The following is a 26,083-nucleotide window of genomic DNA, read 5'->3' on the forward strand; positions in this document are numbered from 1 at the left end:
GAGCCTCCCCCCCAGCCGAACTCCCAGAAACATTGGGAAGCTGAGGCATCATATTCCTCCTGGGAGGAAACGGCGGAGCAGCACGAACAAAAACCCCGGTGGTCGATGGGCGTTGGAAGGAAAAGTGAGTGGGAAAAGGCTTGGAGAGAAGTGACCCTGAGACGGAGCGACCACCAACCGGAATGGAAACAAGAGATGGAGAACTCCCTGCACGCCAGTGAGGAAGAGCGGATTCTGGAAAAAGCTATTGACGATGAAAACAACCCTGAGCTCACTAAGGGAGGAGAGAGCTGGAAACCACAACACCTGGGGTCGCAACTGGAGGGGTAACGGAAGGAACCCAACACCTGAAACCCCAGGGCTGTCCAATGGAACAGGAGCCGCTGACTCAGCGATACCCACCCCCCCCAGACCCACAGATGGGGATCGAGATGAGGAGCGATACACTCTGCGGCGCAGACAACGATCCAGCCAAAGATTCCCACCCCTGGAAGCAAAATTCAAGGGGGAGCCATCACGACTGGGATTTTTCCTAACCCAAGTCCTCAGCTACATGGAAGAGTACGGACGGGACATCCCCAGTGACAAAACACGCATCCGAATTGTGCAATCTGCCCTGGACGGGACGGCTGCAGACTGGGTGGTGAACCTGCATGACTCCAACGCCCCAGAACTCAACGACCTCAACCGATTCATGTCATCCTTGAGGCGACGATTCGAGGACCCTTTGGCTGACCTGAAGGCCCGGGAGAGAATCAAGACGGTGAGGCAGGGCAGGAGAACAGTGGCCGAATATACCCAAGAATTCCGAGCCATCGCCAGCAAGCTGAACTGGCCAGAAGACATCCTCCTCAGCCATTTCAAAGACGGTCTAAACTACGACCTGTATGACGCTTGCCTGCCTCGAGGAGACCCCTACCATCTCGATGACTGGTATGTCCTGGCAGAGGAAGTGGAAATAGACCTATTGAAAAGACAACGCAGAGGAAAACCATGGGGCCGCCCGCCACTCAAGCAAACACGTGAGGGGGAAAACCCACCGGCCACGGCTAAAAAATCAAAGGGATGTTTCAGTTGCGGGAGAGAGGGCCACCGTGCTGCAGAATGTCGTTCGAAAGCCCCTCCACGCAAAACAGAGGCACCATCTTCCAAAAAGCTGGGGAAGTCTCAAGGCAACCCAAAAGAATCTTCCATGAAGGGGACAGAGGCTGTAGAGTCCACAATTTCTGCCAAAACCTGGGATTGGACTCCGGCCTACACTGCAGGGGCGGTGGACACCTCGGAAGACAGCTCAGAGGGAGAACCTTTGGTAAGTGGACCTCTTCCACCCATACTTAAGACAGTAACTATATTAGCTTCCTCTGCACCAAAAGCCAATGAAATAAAAGCTTTGATAGACTCTGGCTGCATCCGCTGCCTCATCAGCCCAACGCTGGTGGAGGAACTGAGCATCCCAGTGAGGAGGCTAAAACAACCAATCTCCTTCAGTCAATTAGACGGGTCTATAGCAGGGGGGGGACCAGCTACCCTAGCCACTCTACCACTCCACATGTCCCTGGGGTCCCATGAGGAAGACATAACATTTATAGTGGCCCCAGGCATGGCATGCCCAATGATTTTAGGACTGGAATGGCTGAAGAAATGGAACCCCGGGATAAACTGGAGGACTGCAGAACTCAACTTCCCAAAAGGGGAACAGGAAAACGTAAAACCCCCAAACATCCCCCCAACCCAGAGGGAGGAAAAAGCAGCAGTGGGGGAAGAGAAGGGGCTAACAGAGATACCGGAGGAATACAGGGACCTGGCTGAGGTTTTCAGTGAGGAAAGAGCAGATGAGCTCCCCCCCCACCGCCCCACAGACTGCACCATAGAATTCAAACCTGGGGCAAAACTCCCAAAACCCAGGATGTATGCCATGAGCCCAAGGGAAATGGCAGAAATGGAAAGATTCATAAAGAAAAACTTAGAAAGAGGATTTATTGAGCCCGCCAAACCCAAAGTAGCCGCCCCGGTTCTGTTCAGGGAGAAGAAGGATGGTTCCTTTCGTTTGGTTGTAGATTACCGGAACCTAAATACAATTAGTGAATGTAATCTATACCCCCTTCCCCTAATGAAGGATATGCTATCCCACCTATCGAAAGGAAAGATTTTTACCAAACTAGACCTGAGGGAAGCATACTACCGTATTAGGATTAAGGAAGGAGACGAATGGAAAACTGCATTCAACTGCCCAATGGGGTGCTATCAATTCAAAGTATTGCCATTTGGACTGCAAGGGGCCCCCGCAGTCTTTATGCAATTAATTAATGACGTACTGAGAGAGCACCTATATAAGGGGGTCCTGGTTTACCTCGATGACATCCTTATCTTCACAGAAACCAAAGAGGAACATATCAAACTAGTCAGAGCAGTCCTGAAGAAATTGCGAGCTGCCCATTTATATGCTAAATTATCGAAGTGTGAATTTCATCAGGAAAAAATCGACTACCTGGGATATCGCATATCCCCAGAGGGCATCGAAATGGACCCAGAGAAGGTCAGGGCAGTACTAGAGTGGGCACCCCCCCCCCGCACACGGAAGCAATTGCAAAGTTTCCTGGGGTTTGCAAATTTCTACCGCCAATTCATCCCTGCATTTGGCCAAATAGCCATGCCCCTCACAAATTTGTTGAAAACGAAGGGGGGGTCACCCGTGAAACCCAGCCAGCCTCTGAAATGGTCAATGGAATGTCAAGCAGCATTTGAGAGGCTAAAGAGACTCTTTTCTGCGGAACCTGTACTTAAACACCCAGATCCCAACAAACCTTTTGTAATACAGGCAGATGCGAGCGACGTAGCAGTCGGAGCCGTATTACTACAAGAAAATGATGAGGGGGCGTTGCAACCTTGCGCATATACATCCAGGAAACTTACAGAAACTGAACAATGATGGCCAATATGGGAGAAGGAAGCATTCTCATTAAGGTGGTCATTATTAACTTGGCGTCAATTTTTGGAAGGAAATAAAATACCTCTCCAAGTCTGGACTGACCACAAAAATTTAGAAGCACTAAAAACGCCCAGGAAGCTCACTCCTAAGCAAGCCCGCTGGTCCCAACACTTTCACCGATTCAATTTCACACTCAAACACTTACCAGGGGGAAAGAACTTCCTGGCAGATGCATTATCCCGCATGCCCCAATATAACAGCACAAGAGTTACTGACTTTAAACCACTTGTACCGGAACAACAACTGGCAGCACCAGTCACCACCAGGGCACAAGAAAAAATGAAGCCGAAGGTAGATAGCCAAACTGGAATAGAATTCAGGAAATCTTTGGAAAGTGATGAATGGTTCCGGAAAAATAAACATGTGTGCACAATTAAAGATGGACTGCCGTGGGTGGGGGAGAAGCTATATATACCTGCCACACAGAGAATCAATTTCATGCAACTGTGCCATGATACAAAATCAGCAGGACACTTTGGCTTTGTAAAAACCTTACACTTAACTAAAAGGCAATTTTGGTGGCCATCTATGAAAAAGGACATAGAAAGCTATGTGGGTAGCTGTCAAATTTGCGCAATGGCCAAGAGGTTACAAGGGAAATCGCCAGGACTGTTACAACCAGTGGCGAATCCCTCAGCCCCATGGAAAGAAATAGCCATGGATTTTATTGTGGAACTACCAGAAAGCAACGGAAACACCGTTATCTGGACTGTTACTGATCTGTTCTCTAAGCAAGTCCATTTCATACCTTGCCCAAAAATTCCTACTGCAAAAACATTAGCAAAACTTTTTGTACAACATATTTACAGATTGCATGGAGCACCACAACGCATCATATCTGACAGGGGGGTGCAATTTACCTCAGCATTCTGGAAGGAATTTTTATCTCTGTTAGGAACCACCCAAGGACTGACATCTAGTCATCACCCTCAGGGTAATGGTCAATCGGAAAGGGCTAACTCTGTACTTGAACAATATTTAAGATGTTATGTACATTTTCAGCAGAACAATTGGACAGACCTGCTGCCTTTCGCAGAAGTGGCATATAACAACGCAATTCACTCCAGCACAGGTTACACTCCTTTTCAAGTAGCCACAGGCCAGAGCTTCAACCCCATACCTGATCTAACTCCAAAAGAACCGGTAATTCCAGAACTAAAGGAATGGATTGCTCAGTTACAATACACCTGGCCTATTGTCAGAAAAGCATTAACAGAGGCTAGATTAGCACACAAGACACAGGCAGACAAGAAAAGATCTGATCCCACACCGTTCAAGGTGGGAGAGATGGTATATCTGTCTACAAAATACCTTAAGTCTCTCCAACCCTGTAAAAAACTAGGACCAAAATACATTGGACCTTTTCCAATTAAAAGAATCATAAACCCAGTAACAGTTGAATTAGAACTACCTAAAAATCTTAGACGAATACACCCAATCTTTCACTGCAGTCTAATAAAGAGAGAACAACAATCTCCCCTACGAACAAAAATTCCACCACCCCCACCTCCCATCATGGTGGAAGGAGAACAACATTTCGAGGTGAAGGAAATTCTGGATTCCAGGAGACATCATGGAACGACCCAATATCTAGTGGCTTGGAAACACCTCCCCTCCTCAGAAAATGAATGGGTCAGCAAACACCACGTTAAAGCACCAAAGCTGCTTAAGAGATTTCATACAGAATATCCAAACAAACCGAATTAACATTTACACATGTTATTTTTTCTTCTCTTTTCTTTTCCCCCCCTACAGATGGACACATCTTTCTTCTAAGGAGAGCGGACTGTCAGAATCCATTTATATCATATTCATAAATGGAATGTTTCAAACATTATCCCATGGATTCTGCCATCTCCCGAAGAGAAGAGGATAGATGTGTATTGAACCGGCAATAGGCATTTCAAAGGAAAGGAGAAGCCTTTTGAACTGGGGAAACAAAAGGGGGGGCTAGCATCTGGCTTTTGTCACGGTAGACAGCAATAAACAAAAGGGTCCTAACTTCCTCTTTCCCACGAGATGGATGATACGAGAGGAAGGATGGGGGGGACTGACCAAATGGGGATTAAGGGGGGTTAAACCGGGAACTCTTTATAAGGGTTTACATCGTGGAAATATTAAGCCCTGTCTCATTTCCTACAACCGAGCATGTCATAGTAAAGATTTCTTTTGGACTAAAACCCTGGCTCCAAGAGTTTTTGTCTTCCTAAGACGTGGTTTGGGGTGGGTCCTGACACTGAAGCAATGGACCTTGAGTTTCAATCCACCACCTTCTGCACAGATAGCAAAGTGGTTTTAGGCTACACACATTAAAAATGGCGTTTGTAGGAACTAACAATTCATCAAATTCCAGGAATCAAGGATATCACTGAGAAATCAAAAGGGATGATGGTGTGGAAACTTTGGCTCAAACTTGAAAGATGTACGGCCTCTGTAAAGGGAAGCTGAGCAAAGAGAAGGAGTCATCAGTGAAGTGTGTTCAGGGGATTGGAAGAACAGGGAGAAAGCCAAAAGCAATGTGGTTATGGACTTAGCCTTGATCTCCATGGCAGTTCATTGCTTTAATATTCCTGAGCCAAGTCCATTTCCTTTCTCACCATCCAGGTGATTTCATCCTGGGCGGTTGTAAAAGATGATCTGCAAAAGGTTCAGGGAAAGTTGTTGTACAGGACCAGCAGTTTGAACTCAAGTCATCTTGCCTGAGAGAAAAAAAAAGGAGGCTTAATTGCTGGGAAAAAGCCATTAGGTTTGTCTTCCCGACTGACCACACAACTGGTCAGGCTCCTTAGCTCTTCCTTCCAACATCATATTGCCATTTAGCATATGTAGCCTGAGACCATTGCAAAAGGAATGAGATCCAGATCTGAATCAAAACCAAACAGTAGGTTATGGAATAATTTGTGAACCTATCCTTAAACCTTCCTCTTCAAAATCTAGAATGTCTGGGCTTAGATGATTAGAAACCACAAGATGTTTTTCCAGCATTCCAGTCTAGTCTATGAGCCTGGAATTTCCTGATACTTTCCTTCCAATTATGAGCCAACACTGCTTAGTCTTCTAAGATCAGGTTGATTAAGTGCTGCCACCAGAGGTGGATAGGAATGAAAAGTGTGCCACCTGCACATTTTTCTCAGGAATCCTTAAAGTAAGCCATAAGGAAGAATATTCTAAAAATATTTCTAAAGGGCAGCTAAACTTTGGCTGGAATTCCAAGAGATTTACCAGCTTCAATTACGCTGTTGGTTTGCTTACGAGTCCTCAGCTCCCTGTCCTTGTCCAGCCATCCGCCTCTTTGATTCAACATCTTGAACTTGGAGTCATATAGCTAAGAGATATTTATTCTCAGGATGAAACTTGCTAATTTCAGAATTAAAACGATGTCCTGGCGGTGGTCCCCTCAGTTCCTCAACAGCTTTGGGATAACAAAAAAAAATAAATGGCTATACTCCATCTCAAGGCCTCTACATTTGGCACTGGAATTCTTCTACCAACTAAATCATGCATGGCCTTTTTTTTTTTGCAGCCCAGAGATCTATTTCAATCTTATTTTTTATAAAAGACAGTGGTTTGGAAAGCTCAGGCAACCTTTAAAAACAATATTTTAGGAGAGGTGCAACTTCTAACGCAGCAACCGAAAAATAATTCTTTGATCTTGTGGGTGGTTTGGGAACTCCTTCATTTTTTTGGGCTCTCCAGTAGGCTGTGATAATAGGCAGGTTTACAAGGTAGGGAGTAATTTAAAAGGGAACAAATATGTTCTTTCAAAAGGCAGAGATACCCCAATGTGGTTTCTTAATGGAGGAGGCAGAAATGCTGTGGTTTAAAGCATTGGCAAAGCTCCCCAAATCTGCTGATCCAGAGTTTTCATAATTTCCAGCAAGTGGCTGGGAATTATGGGACTTGATACCCAGCACATCTGGAAACCACCAGCTTGAGTGAAACTGGACCACATGGGTTGTTCTCACACAAAAGATCTTGGCAACTGAATTAATTCATTTTCTGGGTTTATACAGCAGGTTGACTCATAAGGTAAACCAAAAGGTTGGATTGCACAACTCCCTAACCACCAAAACACTAACCATGTTTAAGTATGTTGTGCACATCAAATGCCACCACTATCTTCAACTGGGGAAGTGTATGAACAAAGTCTTGGTGGCAATCTGGATTTTCAAAATTATTTCTGGTAAACAGAGCATATTTCTTTAAAAAATACTTGATGGTCTTACTTTTGAAACATCTCCAAAACTGCTGGATAGAGATGAGTAACAGAGCATGGAATTTTACTTTCTGACTGTTAGGGAGATTTTGGAAGCAAAGCCAGTGGGATGAGGCCTCAATGATTCTGATTCGATTGTTCTGTTATTTCCTCCCAGTTCTCTGTCTCTGATTTATTCAGACAGGAGGAGATGTTTCCCCCACAAAAGAAGAATTAGAAAAATAAAAAATTACCTTTTATTGAGTCAATCTGTCTCATTCTATCCTGATTAGCAATTGATCTCCAGGGTTTCATGAGGAATTTTTTTCCCATCATTCCAGGAAATTGAACCCAAAACCTCTGGCATACAAAGCAAATACTCGCTTTACGTAGAATCTGATTTCAAGAATGGTGAGAACCCATGTGGCCCTTTTCTACCTGTGGTCAAAGGAATTCCTTCAGTAATCAAACTTAGCCAGTTTCCTTAACTAGAGAAATCAGCAAATACGTTAAAATCTGCTCATGAATTCTTGCCAGGTTAGGCTGCTAGCTGCCTGTTGTAAGAAAGCAGAGTGATACATGCTCAAAGGATGCTTTTTGTATTGATCTGTAATCTTTAAAAAGATATATACCCACAGCTGCAAAATTGTTGTTGTTAGTTGCGAAGTCGTGTCCGACCCATCGCAACCCCATGGACAACGTTCCTCCAGGCCTTCCTGTCCTCTACCATGTTCTGGAGTCCATTTAAGCTCACGCCTCCTGCTTCAGTGACTCCATCCAGCCACCTCCTTCTCTGTCGTCCCCTTCTTCTCTTGCCCTCAACCTTTCCCAGCATTAGGCTCTTCTCCAGCGAGTCCTTCCTTCTCATTAGCTGGCTGAAATATTTGAGTTTCAACTTCAGGATCTGGCCTTCTAAAGAGCAGTCAGGGTTGATCTCCTCTAGGACTGACCGGTTTGATCGCCTTGCAGTCCAAGGGACTCGCAGGAGTCTCCTCCAGCAGCATAGTTCAAAGGCCTCAATTCTCTGTCGCTCAGTCTTTCTTAGGGTCCAACTTTCACAGCCATACATTGCAACTGGGAAGACCATAGCCTTGACGATGTGTACTTTTGTTGGCAGGGTGACGTCTCTGCTGAAGAGACTCAACTTTTCCTTTTTTCTTTTCCTTTCCCCCCCCCTCTTTTTCCCCCTTTCCTTGTGTAATACTTTTGTATTATTGTTTTGGAACATTTTAAAAAAAATCCTGGGTGAGCCTAATGTTTTTGTAAATGGTTCTTATTACTGCTGTTTTTATGAATTTCAGGAATTAAAACTATAATGCTTGCCAGAACTGAAAAGCTGTGTTTTGAATGGGTTCCATCCCATAGTATAGGGAAAGTATTTTCTGTGAGCATTGAAATAGAGCCGTAATCTGCTTAAAGCCTACTGGTAACTGGTGGGCTAATAGGACGAGATCACTGCTATTAAAGCATTGTAAAATATCTGGCTAATTTCAAGTCTGCTTTACTGACTATTATACAAACTGAGAAATTCTGGGAATCCTCATACACTAAATTGCCTAAGTCCAATTCCTAGAAGTTTTTGGAGAGAGGCATCCACCATTATCACATCTGTTATTGAGTCCATAGCAGGCATGCTGGGAGATAAAGTCTCCTTTGAGTCAAAACTGTGATGGGCATTATAAATAAGAGGGTATTGGAAAGGCAGCCTAAAGGGAGATACAAAATTTGGTTTCTGACCAAGAGTCAAAGGCTAATTTAACAACATAATAAGGCTTTAGTCTCTTGACAGAGATGGAAAATGGACCCAGCAACCATTTCAAGCTTTCTACAGGACAGAATGCCTCTGACCGTGCACAGAATTCTCACCTTTGGAGAGCGGCTAGCAGTAATCGCATGAAACGCAGCACAGAAGCTGTCAGCTGAGTTTTCTTTTGGTTCAGTGAGAATTTTCTGAGGAGACCTTAGATTTGCATTATTGCTCCTGTTCAAGGTCCAGGTGGGCAGGATTCCACAGGGATGGAACCCCCCCCCCCCCAAGTGTCACTTTGTACGGGTGGGGGTAAACCAGGTGCTAGAGCAATCAGAGCACAGAGAGACTTCTATAACACAATGTCCCCAGTAGATTCCAGGACGGGTGAAGTCATGGGAATAATAGCAGATTACATCTGGCAGGCCTATAATTGTGGCTATATTTCAAGGGATGCCTTTATTGAGCAAGAAACCCGCCCTGCCAGCAGCAGATCTTTGTTAACCCTGCTCGCTGGATTCCTTTTAGACGCCTGGCTGAAGGTTTGCGATACTAACAGGTCCTGATAGAATAGTGTTATATCACAGTTGCCCCAACATTTGGTTACTTGGTGAAGAATTTCCCCTATTTGCCTTTGCAGGAACCTTGATCCTTTCTGCATAAAGGAGATAGGCGTATTGGGGGGTGGGGGGTGGGGGGAACACTCCTTTGAGTCCAAGGTCAACTCCTGCAAACTTTGTGGATATGTCCATGCTGCCTTCAGTATGTAAGTGGTTTGCTGCTGCCCTTTTCCAAGAACTGTTTTGACCTCTTGCCTGGATTGCAGTCCTGTGATTATCTGGTGCTCCCCCATTCAAGGATTAATCAGATCCAGCTCTTTAACACACACTTGGTTGTGCGTAAATAACAAGGAGGTCTTGGCAGGGCTGTTTGCCCCAGTATGTATTTTGGGTACTTTGCCTGAAACTGAATTTCAAGGAGCTTCTTAAACCTCTCTGTCCTGCAATTTAAACATGAGTGATGAACTCAGTTTAATATTTTGTCCGAATATGTTTTGGGAGGCAGAAGGAGATAGATGGACCTTAGATTAACACAGTTCTTGTGAATGGAAAGAGCTAACGCTTCAGTTTTGCAGCAGAATTGCTCAGAAGGTACTTTTTCCAAGGGATCCAAGGGTATGTTTTTAGGGGAATATTTCTGCTATACAGCCACGGTCTATAATGTAGCTTAGCTTTGATCACCGTGCTTCTGATATGTAGATAAATTGGAATTCCATTATCTTAATGTCTGTATGTCCCTCAATGTTGGGGCCTACCTAATCTGTTATTGGATTATCAAAGCCAATAATGTGAATGATAAAGAAAGGTGCCAACAAAATGCTGAAATCCAAGATAGTTTGTTTATAAAAATGGCACTCATTAGGACATGCATCACAACCTGCATGTTGGCAAAAGCTGCAGAAGAAAATCTGTTTCGGATTATAATGAGGTTCTGCATATGTTAGTTTACAAACTGACACAGAAATCTGAAAAATACGAGTTTATGGGTGAAAACAGAGGGAACTAAGACACACTGAATATTTAATGAGGTCACCTGCCCCTGGAAGGTGTAAAGATTTTAAATCCAAATGTTTTATTCCTATAGAAATGTGATCTAATAGGGATGTGTCGGTAATATCAATTTAACCTTGTTTCATCCATGTTTTTTCCTCAGGTTGTTTTGAAACTGTCAGCAAAGCCACCTACAGTTGAGATGGACAAATCAAAAGACTAAACTTTAAGGGGGGAAAAAAGGGAAACAGGGATAATGAAAAGATATAGGGCTCAAGAAAACATCTGGCAGAAAGTCAGCCTAAGCAGGAAAAAAAAAAGAAAACTCTGTAAATGCCCAGAAAATTAATACCATATATCCAAAAAAGGAGGAGGGTGGGCGGAACTGTCTTTGAAACTTGGAGCTGTGAGGAGCGGAGCCAGCAAAACAACACTAGATTTTTTTAAAAAAAATCACTGTTACATCAAAAATCATTTAGGCTGTGTAAGGCTGCAGAAAGTTCGGATAGTATGTATGTTATGTAGAAGTTGAGCCCTAAGGTTGGACAGAGGTGGGAGGGCTGGCAAGCCAGAGAAAGAACGAAGGAGACAGGAGGGAAGCATTGTGCTATGGAAAGAGGCTTGCTGTATATCCATGTTTTGGGGCTGTAAACGCATGAGATCATAAGCGTTTTCAAGCAAGCAGCAAGGGGAAGATTTGAAGAAAAGAAGGAAGAGAGACATGGAGCAAGTTAGCAAATTCCTTTTAGCTCTCTTGTTGGTTGTCCAAGGTAAGTTTGAAAAATCGGGATTAATTTTCTTTGTGTGTCCCTGCATGGCCCTCTTTCTTCCTCTTTTTGGCAGAAATTAGATTTTGCACATACTTTGGGAATGATATATGTAAACATGGGGGGTTGCATTATCCTAGTTAATTGGAGGACTGTCTGTAGCACTTTCATCAGTTACTCCATTGGAATGAGAGTATGTTTTGTGAGTTTTGTACTGCTGGGAGGAAGAGTAAAATATAGTTTTGCTTGGATAGAATTTTATTGATTGGTTGGCCATTTGGTTTTGACTAAGAAGACTCTTAGCCACAATCTGGCTTAAAATTCAAGCTTGGCTTGAGTTTATTTTGGCCATTTTTGATTTATTAGATCTATTTTTTTAATGACAGCACGAAGTATATACTTTTATTAGATGCTATCTTTCTGGTTCAGCACATACAATAAGAAATAGTTTATGTGGTACATGTCTCTCAACCAGCATAAGCAGAGGAACAGAATCAGCAGGGAAAAGTTAACAATGTTGTCATCCTGAGAGTCTGGTTGGGAAAACGTGGGACCTTACTTTTCTGTCAGTGATTTAGTGTGAATGTAATTCCTCTAGCTACAGTTGTACGCTTGCAAAAATGGAGCTAAAGATCAAGTAACTATGCCTTGCAGGAAAAAGGTTTTGCCAAATAAATGTGAAGTATTGATGAAAAAAGCAACACATAACGAAGGGGAGTGAGGAAGTATTAAAATAACTTTTAGAAAACAGGGTTCTTTAAATATTAAATAATAGCAGTGGTAGAATGGTGAAAGTGAATTTGGTTAAGTAACTGGAGATGGCTAATTTTAATCAATTAGGTTGCTATTTAATAAGATCCTGAGGTTATCTATGGTATATTGATTGTAAACACGATGAAATCTTACATATTTTTTTTTTTAAAAATCTTGATGGTGAAGGAGCTACTTTAGAAAGATTTATTTATTTGATGCCAATAGCTGTCCATCTCAGTTATTCTGGGCAGCTTACAACTCCAAAATTAAAAACAATAAAAACATCCAAAATATACACAGCAGCTGAGATAGTTAACCATTTAACACTAAGACAAGATCTGGGAAGACAAGATCTGCCAATGCAAGCAGATGTACTTTTGGATATACTGAATACTTCCTTAAATAAACAAAGAATTTGGTGACTTAAAAAAAACCCTTCTCGTAACTTCTGCCTTCTCTGCAACACAGATCCAGAAAAAAAGACTTTGCAGTCCTTGTTTTTCTCTCTCTATCAAAGAGAATTTGATTTAAGTAATCTCTAGCAAATGTAAAAGTTGTTCTTGTGATTAGGGATTTGGATCTATCATAAACCAACAAAAACCTTTCATATTCAGCTGTGGAAGTTATTTGTACTTTCTTCCTCCTTTCTGAGACAAAGTATTACATTTGTTTTTTTTTAAAAAATGAGGTTTTGTGATCATATCTAAAGTAAAAATATTTTATAAGAGCCATATAGAAAATATTGGGAAATGGGTGAAACTGTTAACAGTTATCCCCTCTCTCCCATTCTGGGCCCTTTGGTTTTTCACCAATGTATAAAAAATAAGAGGAATATGCAAAGATTCAAACGAGATTCAATAGTGGTCTGATCATATCTCAGAATCAAATTTACTTTCCAAGCTGAATTGAAAAGTCAAGTCTGGTTATCAAATTCTGTCAGAGACCTTCTCCAAATTGATTTGACCAATTGCTTCAAAAAATTCAGATCAACCCAATTGGATAGTTTAGTCTGAATGTCCGAATTGGATCAGATTGATTTTCTAAATCAAGCGGGATTACATCAATTGTCTGACTCAGATCAGTGGGTGCAAAACTGATTTCACCTACTTCATGCAAACCTGGTTGAGAACTCCCTAAGCTGTTGGGGGGAGGAGGGGCTCATAATTTCACTAATTTTTATTTGATCTGAATCTTTTTTTCGGGCAATTTTTAAAAACTTTAAAAACTTACATTTTTTCTTACAGTGAGAAGGCTCTCCCAAGACAGCCTGCACTTAAAACAAAAACACAAGCACAATTAAGTCTAAATTTTAATACCTTACATGTTTAATGTTTGCACAGAGAGGAAATGAGACTGCAATCTGACAATTTGGAAATTATCTGGCTGGATCAGTGGTGTCATTCTGTTACTTGACAGGGCAAAACATCTGAGCCGGAGGTCCTTGGAAAGCTCCAAAGATATAAATGTACATGCATGCAGTCCTCAACACACAACCATTCATTTATTGACTGTTTGAAATCACAATGGCACTGGGGAAAAAATGACTTATGGCCGTTTTTCACACTTTCAACTGCTTCCCCACAATCCCGTGATCAAAATTCAGACGCTTGGCAACTGACTAGGATGGTTGCCATGGTCCCAGAGTCACCTTATCCCCTTTTGCGATTTTCTGACAAGCAAAGTCAACGGGGAAGCCAGTTTCACTTTACAACTTAAGTTACTAACTTAAGAACTGCAGTGATTTACTTAACTATGGCGACCAACGTCATAAAATGGGGCAAGGCTCACCAAACAACTGTCTCACTTAGCAGTGGAAATTTTGGGCTGAATTGTTAAGTCAAGGACGACCTGTATTGTTCAGGTGTTATCCTGTGGTCTTCCAGGTGTGGGACAAAGAGGTAAGGTGGAGTCTGCCTTGAATCTGTGGAATCCAGTCTTTGCTTTTCCATAGTGCTGTGCCTCAACCACATCAATTGTGGTTTTTTTGGCTAGATTGTCTAGCACGGCATCCCGTTTCCAATAAGTGCGAAGTAGGGCATGAAAAAGAGGCTTCCTTTTCAAACCTGTCCCTGCACAGCAATGAAATTCTGAGGTAGACTGCCAAAAAAGCTAGGGTTCTGTTGCTCCAATGATCACAAAACTGCAGGCAAGGAGGTAGAAAGTGGTAACCTGATGCTTTCCCAGTGGGAGTTGTGGGGGGAAAAGGTTGTCCACTTTGGTTTATAAACATCTGAGTGCTTTTTTTAAAAAAAAAATATTACTACATTTACGGTCCTAGACCAAACAAACACCCTTTGCTTTGATCTTCAACTAAGGTTAGCAATGCCAGCAGGTCTGGGGATTGTCTGATCCCTCTGCAGCTAAATTTGGCACAATGGGGGAAAAAAAGGGTTAAAGGGATCTGTGCAATTCTGAGCACATCTGGTGAGTTTCCTGCTTTCTTTGGAAGAACAACCCATCTCTTTTTATTTATTGATTTTTCAAATGAATTTGTCAGAAGTTGAACCATTGCAATCTGCAAGTATATTCTTTACATTGAACTAGGAAGCACAGCAGGGTGAAAATTCCTCCCCAACCCACAAGTGGAGGATAGCACGGAAAAGATGTGTTCCAGGGTGACTGAGTTCTGTCAGACTAATCTTGTTAAAACAGGAGTGAGAGCTTTTCATACAGGGAATGTCCAGCACCCATTTAGCAAATCTCTTAAGAAATCACTGAAAGCATGAAATTCAAGGTTTTGACACTAGAACTCAGGCTGGTTACATCTTCTCTTTCCAGGAATAAGGAAAGGATTTGCCAAGTGTTCCCTTGCCTCAAGTCTTTTAAATAGAGACTTCAAGGCTCAGCAAGGTTCAGCTTTTTTTTATAGCAACCAGACTGATGGACCGTCTACTTAAGGTGTTAAAGAAAGCATCACCACAGATGGTTGTCCAGCTTCAGTTTGAACATCTCAGCACTGAGTCCATTGCCTGTCTGGATTATTGCCTCCCCCCACCCCTTAGTTCTTGTCAAGACTATAGCTTAGTTAATGAGTAACAGTAGCAAGACAAGAAGGGAATTAGATTCTGTGCCGTTGCTGCCTAAACACCGCCGGAGCAATGCCAAGGGTGCAATTTGGTCTCTGTGAAACATTCATGGAAGAGGGGAACTGTTTGGTTTGCTGGTCAGTGACCACCCATTATGAGAAAGGGGGAAGAGCTTATCCTTGGCCTCTGACAGGCCTTTTTATTTATTTATTTATTTTTTGCTTTGAAACAGCCATAGGTTGAAAACTGCAGCAACGATAAGGAAGCCACTTTAGCTTAGTGCAATAATGCCCAGCCAATGGGAAGGCCCTCTTTGAGTGGTCTCCTGAGATGAAAGATCTGTAACCAAACCTTCCAGTATGAGATCCAGTATGAGATCCAGTTCTTCAGACCTGACAGATAAGCCCACTCCTGCATCTAGGGTACTTCATCCCTTGGCTTTCTCTGAAATACACCTTCTGTCCTGTGTAGGACTTGGCACTCGTGGCGGTGGTTGATATTGTTATTTTAAACTCTGACACACAAAAAATTTCTTCTCTTTCCTCTATTTTAGAAGCTGCTGTTCATCCGTATTCAGGTAAGTGAGAGTAAGACTGTAGCTTTACACTCCTAATTTTTTTTAAATAAGAGGCATGCATTCCATATAACAACCCTGTTGCATACCAGGTGGATTATTGTCAAGTAGCAGAAGTACCGTAGTGGATTTATTTAAAGACATGGTTGCTTACTGGAGGCTGCCAAGGGTTCCTCGGAATAATATTTTAAAAACAAAAAACATGTAGATGTGATTCTTTCTGAAATGACCAGGCTGCCTGTAACACTTGCCCAAGAAGGGTTTTTCTCATAAGCCCCCTTTTATTTGCAAAAGTTAGGAACTGAGGCCGGATCTCTGATTGTGCCTTGTGCTATGGGCCCATGAAGCCTTTGCATGAACCTCTTGGCCTGTTGCCCTGCACTTGCCTCCTTTGGGCTAGAGGGAGCAGAGAGGCCATCTCCTCCCTAACTTTTGTTAGGTTTCAGATTCAGTATATAGATGAATGCTTCCATTTTCAGCTGCAGCCGTCTATTATTATTATTATTATACAGCTCCTTTCTTTCCTTTCTTCCTGTTGCAGTCCCAGCAGATGCCTCCAATCCCGAAGGGATGGTGGTGTCCGTAGTAAACATCACCGCCAAGGCAGGTTCCCGTACGGTTCTCTCTTGCAAGAGCTACCGGATGGTCTGGACTCAGGACAGTCTGAATGATCGCCAGCGGGTGGTTCATTGGGATCGCTACAGACGTCAGCAGGCTGCGGAGAGGCTGTGCGACATGTATTCTGCCGGGGATCAGCGGGTTTACCACACGTACAACCAGGGACGGATCTCCATGCCCGAAAATGCATTTACGGAAGGAAACTTTTCACTGATAGTCCAAGGTAACTGCTGCCCTGCACACATCCATTAATCTGCTCTTTCCTAAAGAGAAGTGTGGATTTACTCATCAGCTGAGATTATTTCTCGTCCTGCTTTAAAAAAAAGGATGCAGTTTCCAAAAGGGTTTTCCAAAGGAGTAGTTATTGTAACCATAAAACCCATAGACATTTGTATCAGATAAAATAATGAACAATAAAAATGCAGCAGGGTGAGTGGCTCTCAGATGCCAAATATTTTCATTTCCTCTTTTGGGGTCTCCTTCTTCCAGATGTGCCCACTGAAAAGCCGCCTTTCCACCGAAGGAAAATATTGGCCCTCTCTGGTACAATACATACCAATGGGTTCCGTATAAACACTGGGTTTATTAATAGATAATACTGAGATTAATTCTGGGTTTAAAAGTTACAAACTTTTCTCAAGCTGAGTTTCACTGTTAGTGACTACATGGATTGTGGCAGGTAATTTCCTTAGCTACAGTACTAAGGTGATTTACATGTGCTGTCAGCCACAATGTTTCTCGTTTCCTTCCCAATTTTGCCTACAGCTGTGATCCCCTTGGTGGTGCCCTATCCAAGGACCAACTAGATCCGACCTGGCTTATCTTTTTTCAAATTCTGCCAAGGTCACTGCTCAATTCACCAGCCTTAAAACCCCAAACAGATTAGTCTTGCCCTGTTTGTTTGTTTTGCATTGCAGATAGTTAATAATAATAATAATAATAATAATAATAATTTAATTTCTATACCGCCCTTCTCCCGAAGGACTCAGGGCGGTGTACAGGGCAATACAATAAAATACAACATACAAGCACTCCCTTCAAGTGCTCATTCTCTTAAAATGGCAAAAAAGTGGGGTTTGTAACCAGGAGGAGTTTCACTGTAGAAGACACTTTTTGGAGAGGTGGCAAGTTCCCCTCCCTTACAGATGTTTAAAGTCTGTAAGCAAACAAATAAGCGTTTGTTTTGAGTACTTATAGGATTCGTGCACTGTTTTGGATCGAACTTCCAACAGCGATGCCTATATGTCATTTACCTTCTCCCTATCATTCTAATACATAAATTATCTCCTTCTCTTTATTCCTCTAATCAAGATGTTGCTGTGAGTGACCAAGGAATTTATTCCTGCAACCTCCACCACCATTACTGCCATCTGTATGAAACAGTGCAGCTGCAGCTTGAGGTCACTGAAGAAGGTCAGCAGTTTTGGGGCTGGGGTGGGGAACCTCCCGAGTGGGAATCAACAGGAGGAATGTGTGTGCACGTGGCTTCTTTCTACAACTTTATTTTTACTCCCCTTCGGTGTTTCTCCATCATCAAATCATGTAGCCTTGTTTGAAGCAAATTTGGAAGGGCCTTTCTGCTGTGTAGCAAGGAGCAAATGAGAAGTCTAGAGAGTTGTAATTTAGATGTTTGTGGCCAACCAAGCATTTCCCGTCACAAGGCTGCAGAGAAAAGGCCTGGAGAACTAAGTAAGATATGCTTCTGTTACTGAAGAAAATGGGATTTGCAATTTTTTTTTGAAGAAAACCTTTCCTTTCAGTCTCGGAGGACAAGTAATCTTGCTCCGACTGAGAAAATAGAAATATATCAATGCCTGAGTTGACCCTATTATTATGCTCCTAGGGATCCTTGTTGGATTTTTTTTTCTTTCCTTTTTTCCCTGCCTTGTGAACTCTGCATAATGCATCTGGGTGTAGATGTAGGATTTGGAGCCAGTGTGATCCCTTTGGCTTGATCCAGGAGAATTCTCACATTTTGTGTTCTTAATGAATTTTTCTCTGTAAGATTCTTACCAAGCAATACCATTTATAGAGGGGAGGGGGTTTTTTTTGAAAAAAAAGTTATCCTCACCTACACACCCTGCAAAAGTTTGCAGGACATTTTTTAAGAACTTTCCAAGAGCTTCAATACAGCATTTCTTCCACTTAAGGAAGCAAAGGAAATTTACAATTTTCCTCTTTTGGACAGGCCGGAAACAATTTGGCAGTTTTTATATGTACCTTATATTGGAGTAGGATGCATCTCATTAGAAAGATAGAATACCTCCTAAAAGGTGTGTTTTATTTAAACCACAAGCCTGCGAAGTCGGTTCAGCTGAGAGTTAACAGTAAGAGACACATCAGCTACATCCCTGATATGGGATCGAAAGTCGAATTTTTCTTGTTGTATTTGATGCATTGAAATTAGTCAGATTTTATTTATGAAAGATGCTTATTGGATATTTTTGCGGCAATTCATTCTTCTGTCAGAGTTACAGCACACCATTTGTACAGCCCCTCTGTTCTTCTGTGCAAAGTGGAAAAAAAACAAGGCAGTTGATCACCATCTGGGTTTTGTCTAGCGTAGCCAGTGATAGAGACCTTAATGGACAATTTGGCTTGGGTAGCTGATGTCTAAAGCCGCTTCAGAATGTACGGTATCTTGACTCCCACATGCTTCACACAAAGAATCAGTGGAGAGAGTTGGAAAGCTGTGATGGATCTAGGTTTTGTAAAAAGCGAGAAGATCCGTTCCGTCTTTGTACTTGTTTTTTGCATCCTCCCTGACATCTGATTATTTTTTAATTAAAATTGTTTGCCACCTATCTCTCGGGGCGACTTATTATTGTAGAAAAGATACTTTGAGGACCATGGGTATGAAGGGTTGCAATGCTGTCTGTAAGAGAATTGCCCTTTGGAGGGAACTGTATGAAATGGCATTGTAGGAGATGACCAGGTAGGGGTCAAACACATCATCAGTCAGGGGTTGTCTTCATGCCCACAAGAGATCTAGGTCCAGCCTATCTTGAACTCCTTCGAGTCTTACCTATCAATTTGCTTTGACTGTTTACAGTTCAGATTCTTGTAGAGAGCTTAAGCTTGCAATAAATCTTTATATTCATTTGAAGTGCCTGGGCTTTCTGATTCCCCTGGCATTTGACAAGCATCCCTGGGAGCAAATCTATTCTTTTCCTCCCGTGTACGGTTTCTTCTACAGCCGGGGAAGTCCAGAGATTCTGGGATGGAGAGAAAGTGGTGATTGTTGCCCTGAAAGGGAGTGCGGTGATACTTCCTTGCATCAACCGGAACCAGGTTTGGACCGGACGAGATGAGGAAGAGGACCAGCAAGTCGTCCACTGGGACAGGCAGCCCCCAGGAGTGCCTCATGACCGGGCTGATCGGCTGATTGACCTGTATGCCTCTGGCGAAGGCCGTTTGTACGGGCCTTTCTTCCTCCGGCAAAAGATGAACATCACCGAGAAGGCCTTTGCCCTGGGTGACTTCTCACTCAGGATCTCGTCTTTGGAGGCTGCGGATGAAGGGATCTATTCCTGTCACCTGCATCACCACTACTGCGGCCTCCATGAGCGGAGGATATTCCAGGTCTCTGTGATAGAGCCAGAACAGGAGAAAAAAGTGGTGGTGAATCTCACGCGCCCCAATCCCCCAGCAGCAGGTGAGCGGTTAACTTACTTAAGCCATTAACTTGAAGCAATTGATAACTGATGTCTTTAAACAAAAACAAAAAAAGGATGGGCTTTCTCATCTAAGAAGCACTTCTAAATTCCAGAATCTGTCCACATGTTACGTTGCAAGGACTAATGTGAAAATTTATATGTATATATATATATATATATATATATATATATATATATATATATATATATATATATATATATATATATATATATATATATATATATATATATATATATATATATATATATATATATATTTGGACTTGCTAATTCCAAGCGCTTTTGTGGAAGAACGTCTTTTAGGGCAGATTTTTTAATTGAAGCAGTAGCCAATTTTATTGCATTGCACATTATGAACCAAGGAGCCAGCTTTTCCATCTTTCTAATATTAACTTTTTTTTTAATCAACAGAGGAAAATCCTGCAGTTTTAATCAATAAAATGCCTGACAAACAAAAAGAGCAAACCTGTCAGGCGTACTTCTTTGTTTATTAACAATCTAAAATATTTATTGCTTGTTTAATATTTATTCACTACTTAATAACATCCCTAGCAGCGCTGCAATGAATTTTTTAAATGGCCCAGTAGTACTGCTAGGTTTAGCTCAGAAAAGTAACAGACTTGGCGAGGCAAACCCAGCATTTCCCTTTATTTCATTCACATTGTGTTTCATTTACATTTACAATGTAAATATAGCTCATAGGATCACTCTTAAGGCATTGTTTGACCCAGTTTCTGAGCTGTTCCACTCGTCTTGTCTTCTTGCAGCTGCAACCAGGAAATTGGTCCCAGATCCCCAAGAACTTTTTTTCTATCTTGTGCAAAACATCTTTTCTTTTTTTTTTCTTTTTACAAACTCAGACTTCCGTTGAAAAATCCGTTCAAGGAAAGCTCACTGAATCAACTCCTTTCCTTTCCTCTCCCTCTCCCCTTCTGGACCCTAAAATTTGCAAAGATCTTTGTTTAACAGCAGGAGAAGTCCAGTTGGTCCCCCAACTCGGGGAGGAATATAGCTTTTTGTTTCAAAGCAGGAGCTAGAAGCTTCTTCCTTGGAACTTTTAATGCCAGGCATAGTTCCAAGGTTTGGAACCCTTTCCTAACAGGAAATTTTATTCTGCTTACAAGATCAACACGGCCTATTTATTTTTACTCCGCCTTCCATCAAGACCTACTGTTAACTCTTTGAGGCTCTGATTTTTTAAGTACAAGATCAATCAGACTCCTATTCTTTTTCAGTCAGAATTTTGGTGTGGATTGATGAATGGTGTTATCATTGCTGTGCTGCCTTTAAATACATGTGGCAGTTCCTTGGATTTTGTTGCCGGCTTCTCCTCTGTTAGCCCCCTCTCAGAAATGGTTTGTCAGAGATAGATTTGCTTTGCATGTGGAGGTTTTATTACAAATCCTCAGGGTTTTATAAATTGCTTGAGAATCGGTCCGCTGATTATTATTATTTTTTATCTTCCTCTACCATCCAGATCCTAACTCAGGCCAGAACCACAATGTCATCAATGTCATCATCCCTGAGAGCCGGGCTCATTTCTTCCACCAGCTGGGCTATGTTCTGGCCACTCTCTTGCTTTTCATCCTGCTCTTGATCCTGGCAATTCTCGTGACTCGCCAGCACCGCAGGAGAGGTGAGTGCACACATCTGTTACTCCTTCACTACTCCGAGGGATGGCTTCCTCCTCATTTTAGAGGGCCCCATTTTCTCCCGAGAAGATAGAACTATGGTTATCACATAATATCTCCTTTACTTTTAAGCTGTGGAATGCCATTTCTCACTGCCAGGGCTTAAGTGAGCTTATGAATTCATCCAGATGCTACATGGAAAAACTGGATCTGAAGGAATTCTGCATAGGAGCACCTTTTACCATCCATGTGGATATGATACATAAGAATTAAGCGGAGTTCACTCCATCCAATTTGCATGCCTTTTAAACCAAGCATAAAAGAAATAGTTGCAGACGGATATATTTTCAGGAATACGTTATCATCTTTCATTTGAAAGTGGAGGGGGATGCGTTGGTGGTTGCCCTTACGCGGTTAACATTTTATTTTCCCAGAATCCTCGGAGGCAGCATTGTTCAGCAGTAGTTGATAAAAAAATAATACAGTGTTTGTCATTGAGGAGGGTACCCTTTTCTCCTCAAAGACCACAATGGCTGACAATGCTAGGAAGACAGAATGGTAGCTGCCAAGAGACAATTGCCAAAAAAATGTGGCAGAGACAAATGCATCTTCTGTTGCCACAAGCAATAGCAGAACAAAAAATTCAAATACCCATTTCACTAGGGTCCAATTTGGATATGAGTGTATATTCTTCAATGAAGCTCCATCCTTTTATCGTCTCAACTCTAAAACCACTTGTCTGGGAAGGTACAGGGTTTCCTGCTTGAGCAGGGGTTGGACTAGAAGACCTCAAAGTTCCCTTCCACCTCTGTGATTCTGTTATGATGATTATTTCCATAAAGAAATCCCCCGTGTGGTTTTACTATGCTATACCTATTTAACTATGTTGGCAAGTATCTCCCCGGATATATGTTGATGTCTGTTTTTTTTTATTTTTAGGTTTCCAATACAATGTGAAAAAATATGATGAGTAAGTAGACACAAAGATATGTGATCCTAGAAAACGTTTCTCAAAATGCTATATTTACATCTGAGAATCTTCTGCATTCTAGCAGCCATCCAATTCTGGCGTAGTGTTCAGACATCTTTAGCTATTAATTGCATAAAATCTCTATACTCTGTGTTCTTTGTATCTAAAAATGGATCAAATCAGTAACTTGGAAACATATCTATTGATTGCTGCTTATGCCATGCTGATAGTAATACTGCAAAAATCAAAACAACGCCATTATAATTTAACATTTGCATTTCCAGAAAAGAACTGACTCTAAGGGAGGTTCCATTGGATGCAACAAATTTGTCAAACTACAAAAGTGAAGATTTTAAATTGGGTGAGTCTTGGAAGATGGAGGATTTGAGGAGGGGGTGCTTTTCCATGTCCCATTGCCACATACTGACCTTTGTGCCATGCAGCAGTTTGTTTGGTTTGGCATTAGCACAATGTGTGAACAAACCGTTGGATTGTGCAAATCCTACAACACATCCCCAGTTGTGATTTCCTCAACAAATTGTGGTTAAAACAGCCAAAATGTCCAGTCGATAGGGGAATTCACTCCAAGTCTGTCTTTGCCCTGAAGCTTTAAACCAGGGGTCTTCAAACTTGGCCCTTTTATGACTTGTGGACTTCAACCCCCAGAATTCCTCAGCCAGGAACGCTGGCTAAGGAATTCTGGGAGTTGAAGTCCACAAGTCATAAAAGGGACAAGTTTGAAGACCCCTGCTTTAAACCTCCAGTGGCTTCTTCAGTCTCACACATATTCAGCGATCTGCATGATTGCCTAACTTTAACCTGAATATTTAAGATCTAAAAGGAAGTGCCAGTTCCTCCTCCCACTGCATCCTGCTCCCTCCTTCCCCATCTGTTAACTGCATCTTCACTTGGACTGTAATTCTATTTTTATGGTTTTTAGAAATAGTTATCTATAAGAAAAGAAAGAAGAAAGAAAGAAAGAAAGAAAGAAAGAAAGAAAGAAAGAAAGAAAGAAAGAAAGAAAGAAAGAAAGAGAAAGGCCTCCTTTTTCTAAATTGTGTTATTCCCTGAACAATTTCCCTCCTTGCAGATTACAAAAATAATATCCTGAAGGAGAAAGCTGAACAAAATAGGATTCTCCCTGCTAAGAATATCGACTTAGACAAAGGTGAGTGGGCAGCAAGAGTAGATGGTGATTCCCCCCCCCCGCCCCACCGCATTTAAACGTCCCGTTCTCTCACTTCTGAGAAAACGTGTGTCACCCACCCTGTTAGCAAAGAAAGGGATATTTGGAAACTGCTTGATGAAACTCAGCCTTGTAGAGTTGGTCCTTCCCCAAAGTCTTTCATTAGCTCACCACAGCTGGCTGCCAAGGGGCTTATTACAAGTCCTTCACTGCGGGTGAGTCACTCTTTCCCTCCAGGAAAGGCCAATGGGATAGGATTCCAATGTGCCAATATGATCTTTAGGGGACCAGAGTTGTCTCTGTTTGCTCCAGGCCTAAGAACTCTTTCTGCTGCTTGACAATCTCTTTTGCCATGCCAGACTTCACACCCTAATTATCGAACGTGGATTGCATTCTAAGCCAATCCACACTTCTGCCTTTAAAAACCATGTTTCTGTTCTTTGAAAACAGTACATCGGAGCAGGATTCCAATTCCCGAAGGAGCCTGGGCAGTGATACAGAATGATGGGAGATGAAGTCCAGTACATTAATGGCCAGATAGTGTTCTTCTTCTTAGACTGTAATTCACTGCATATTTCTCCACTACCTTAGCTTTTTCTTATCCTTTCATTTGAAAATGCTTGAAAAGCCCCCCCCCATCCCTCATCTGATGCAGTGGACTACAAACCCCATTGTCCAGCAGGTGATTTAATCCGGTGTGTTGGGAAAAGCCATTTTGAATGAATGCAGCAGGCCTCATAACCTGGAACCACAAGCACTTTAACATCTGACATCTTGACATTATCAGGCAGGCAAACTCGGTGTCCTTTCATGGTTTTTAATTTGGTCTTGTGAACAAGGGCTTTAAGTTAAAAAATAACATTAGATTCTACACCATGCTTTGCTTGTCACTTTTCAAAAAGGAGTCAGAGAAAGTAGTGGATTAACAGCACCTAAACATATGGAATTCTGCCTCAAAATTCCGTCTTGCCTGAAGTTTAACCCACCACTAATTCTAGATTTCTTCTCTCTTTTTTTCCAGAATTCAGGAAAGAAAATTATAAATGAAAACAGCAACTCAAAGCTACTGGCTGGACCAGAAGCTCCCTTAAGAATTTAAAAGTACAAGAGAACTTTCTTTTGCTTTTTTTTTTTTTGAAAGATCATCCTTCCAGTTACCAAGAAGTTTCTGTAGACTTTTTTCCAACCTTGGGCCTATGAAAGCATACAAGACACGTAAGCTGTAAATCCTATGCACACTTATTTCATAAGGTTTGCTACCAGGTAAACCAGCGTAGGGCTGCCCTGTAAAACTTCCTCTTTATTATCTTATAATATATATGATTTTTTTAAGGGAGGGTGCAGGTCAGCTTCTTCGTTCTTTCATCTTGTGAGATTGCTTATACTTTCCCCCTGGAGATTTTATCTCTTTTCTTTAAATAGTCTTGTTTCAGTTGTATTGATGATTTGAGTTTTTTTTTAATTGTTTAAAAAAAAATAATAAGCTGACAAATTAGATGCTTGGTTTGCTATTAAACACAGAGCAGAGAACATATTTTTTTTCCTGGCACCAACATTTAAAATATGGAGTTAGGAAAGCGAGAAAGAGGGGAGCTTTCTCCACCACTGAGTTAATGTGCTATCCGAGTCTCCTTGAATCAGGAGAAAAACAATATTTTCCTTACTGGCTACCCCCATTGCCAATTCTTCTCCAGTTTCTCTTGCCTCTGTTCTTAGTCGCTGCCTTCCAAGATAACGAGTAACAAAACCTAACAGATTTTACACTCCGTGAGTCTGCCATTTGATGATGCCAAAATAAGGAGGAAAGAACTACATTGAAAGTCTTACGATGAAGGACAGCTAAGCCTGTTGCTTGTGGCTGAGATGAAGGCAGCATTGAGGGAACAAGGAGGTAATTGCTGTTATCAAGGAATTATTATGCCGTGATAAAATATAAGCGATAAAAGGCCAAAAAGAAAGAGACTGACAATCACAACATGGACCAGGTTCTTAGTTTTGGGGACATGGCGACATTTGTATCCTGCAGAACTCTTCATCAGCATATTTTTCATCCAAAGTTTTGAGTCAGGAGTCTGAACTAGTCCAAACCCATCCGGTCTTGTCTTGGTAGTAGAGTCTGCTTAAGAGAGAGGTCTGCGCCAACCCCTGGAGTCTGAACCAGCCATAAAATGACTTAGATGACCTTGCCAATCTGGGATGGCCTTCCTGCATTGTCGAATCCACAAGAATGGCCTCTATTGGATCTGACGTTTCTACCTAGGCCTCTTCTTCCAAGTCTTCCCGACTCCCTTTGTTTTACAGTATTTGGCTCAGGAGAAGCAGGGATTTGAAAAGGAACCAGAATCCTTGTTTTCTTTTGGAAGCTCACTGCAACTCGGCGATGGTTCCGTTCCTCCCAAT

At 42.0% G+C, this 26,083-nt stretch overlaps 1 protein-coding gene across 2 annotated transcripts; it reads left to right on the top strand.

Annotated features, from left to right (window-relative positions):
• The first annotated feature begins 10,594 nt into the window (after window positions 1–10,594).
• MXRA8 (matrix remodeling associated 8) lies at window positions 10,595–24,831 on the top strand. 2 transcript variants are annotated; one of them, XM_081341526.1, is made up of 10 exons: window positions 10,595–11,251; window positions 15,581–15,604; window positions 16,143–16,442; window positions 17,531–17,632; window positions 19,416–19,874; window positions 21,374–21,532; window positions 22,467–22,497; window positions 22,782–22,858; window positions 23,588–23,665; window positions 24,705–24,831. In XM_081341526.1, the coding sequence occupies exons 1-10, from the start codon at window positions 11,203–11,205 to the stop codon at window positions 24,728–24,730; spliced, it is 1,305 nt and encodes a 434-aa protein (XP_081197652.1). In that variant the 5' UTR covers window positions 10,595–11,202; the 3' UTR covers window positions 24,731–24,831. The 2 variants fall into 2 exon arrangements, with proteins under 2 accessions (XP_081197652.1, XP_081197651.1); XM_081341525.1 differs by lacking the exon at window positions 24,705–24,831 and having other exon boundaries at window positions 23,588–23,826.
• Window positions 24,832–26,083: the final 1,252 nt, after the last annotated feature.

Source organism: Vipera berus, assembly GCF_964194415.1.
Source record: "Vipera berus genome assembly, chromosome: 17".
Classification (NCBI taxonomy): domain Eukaryota; kingdom Metazoa; phylum Chordata; class Lepidosauria; order Squamata; family Viperidae; genus Vipera; species Vipera berus.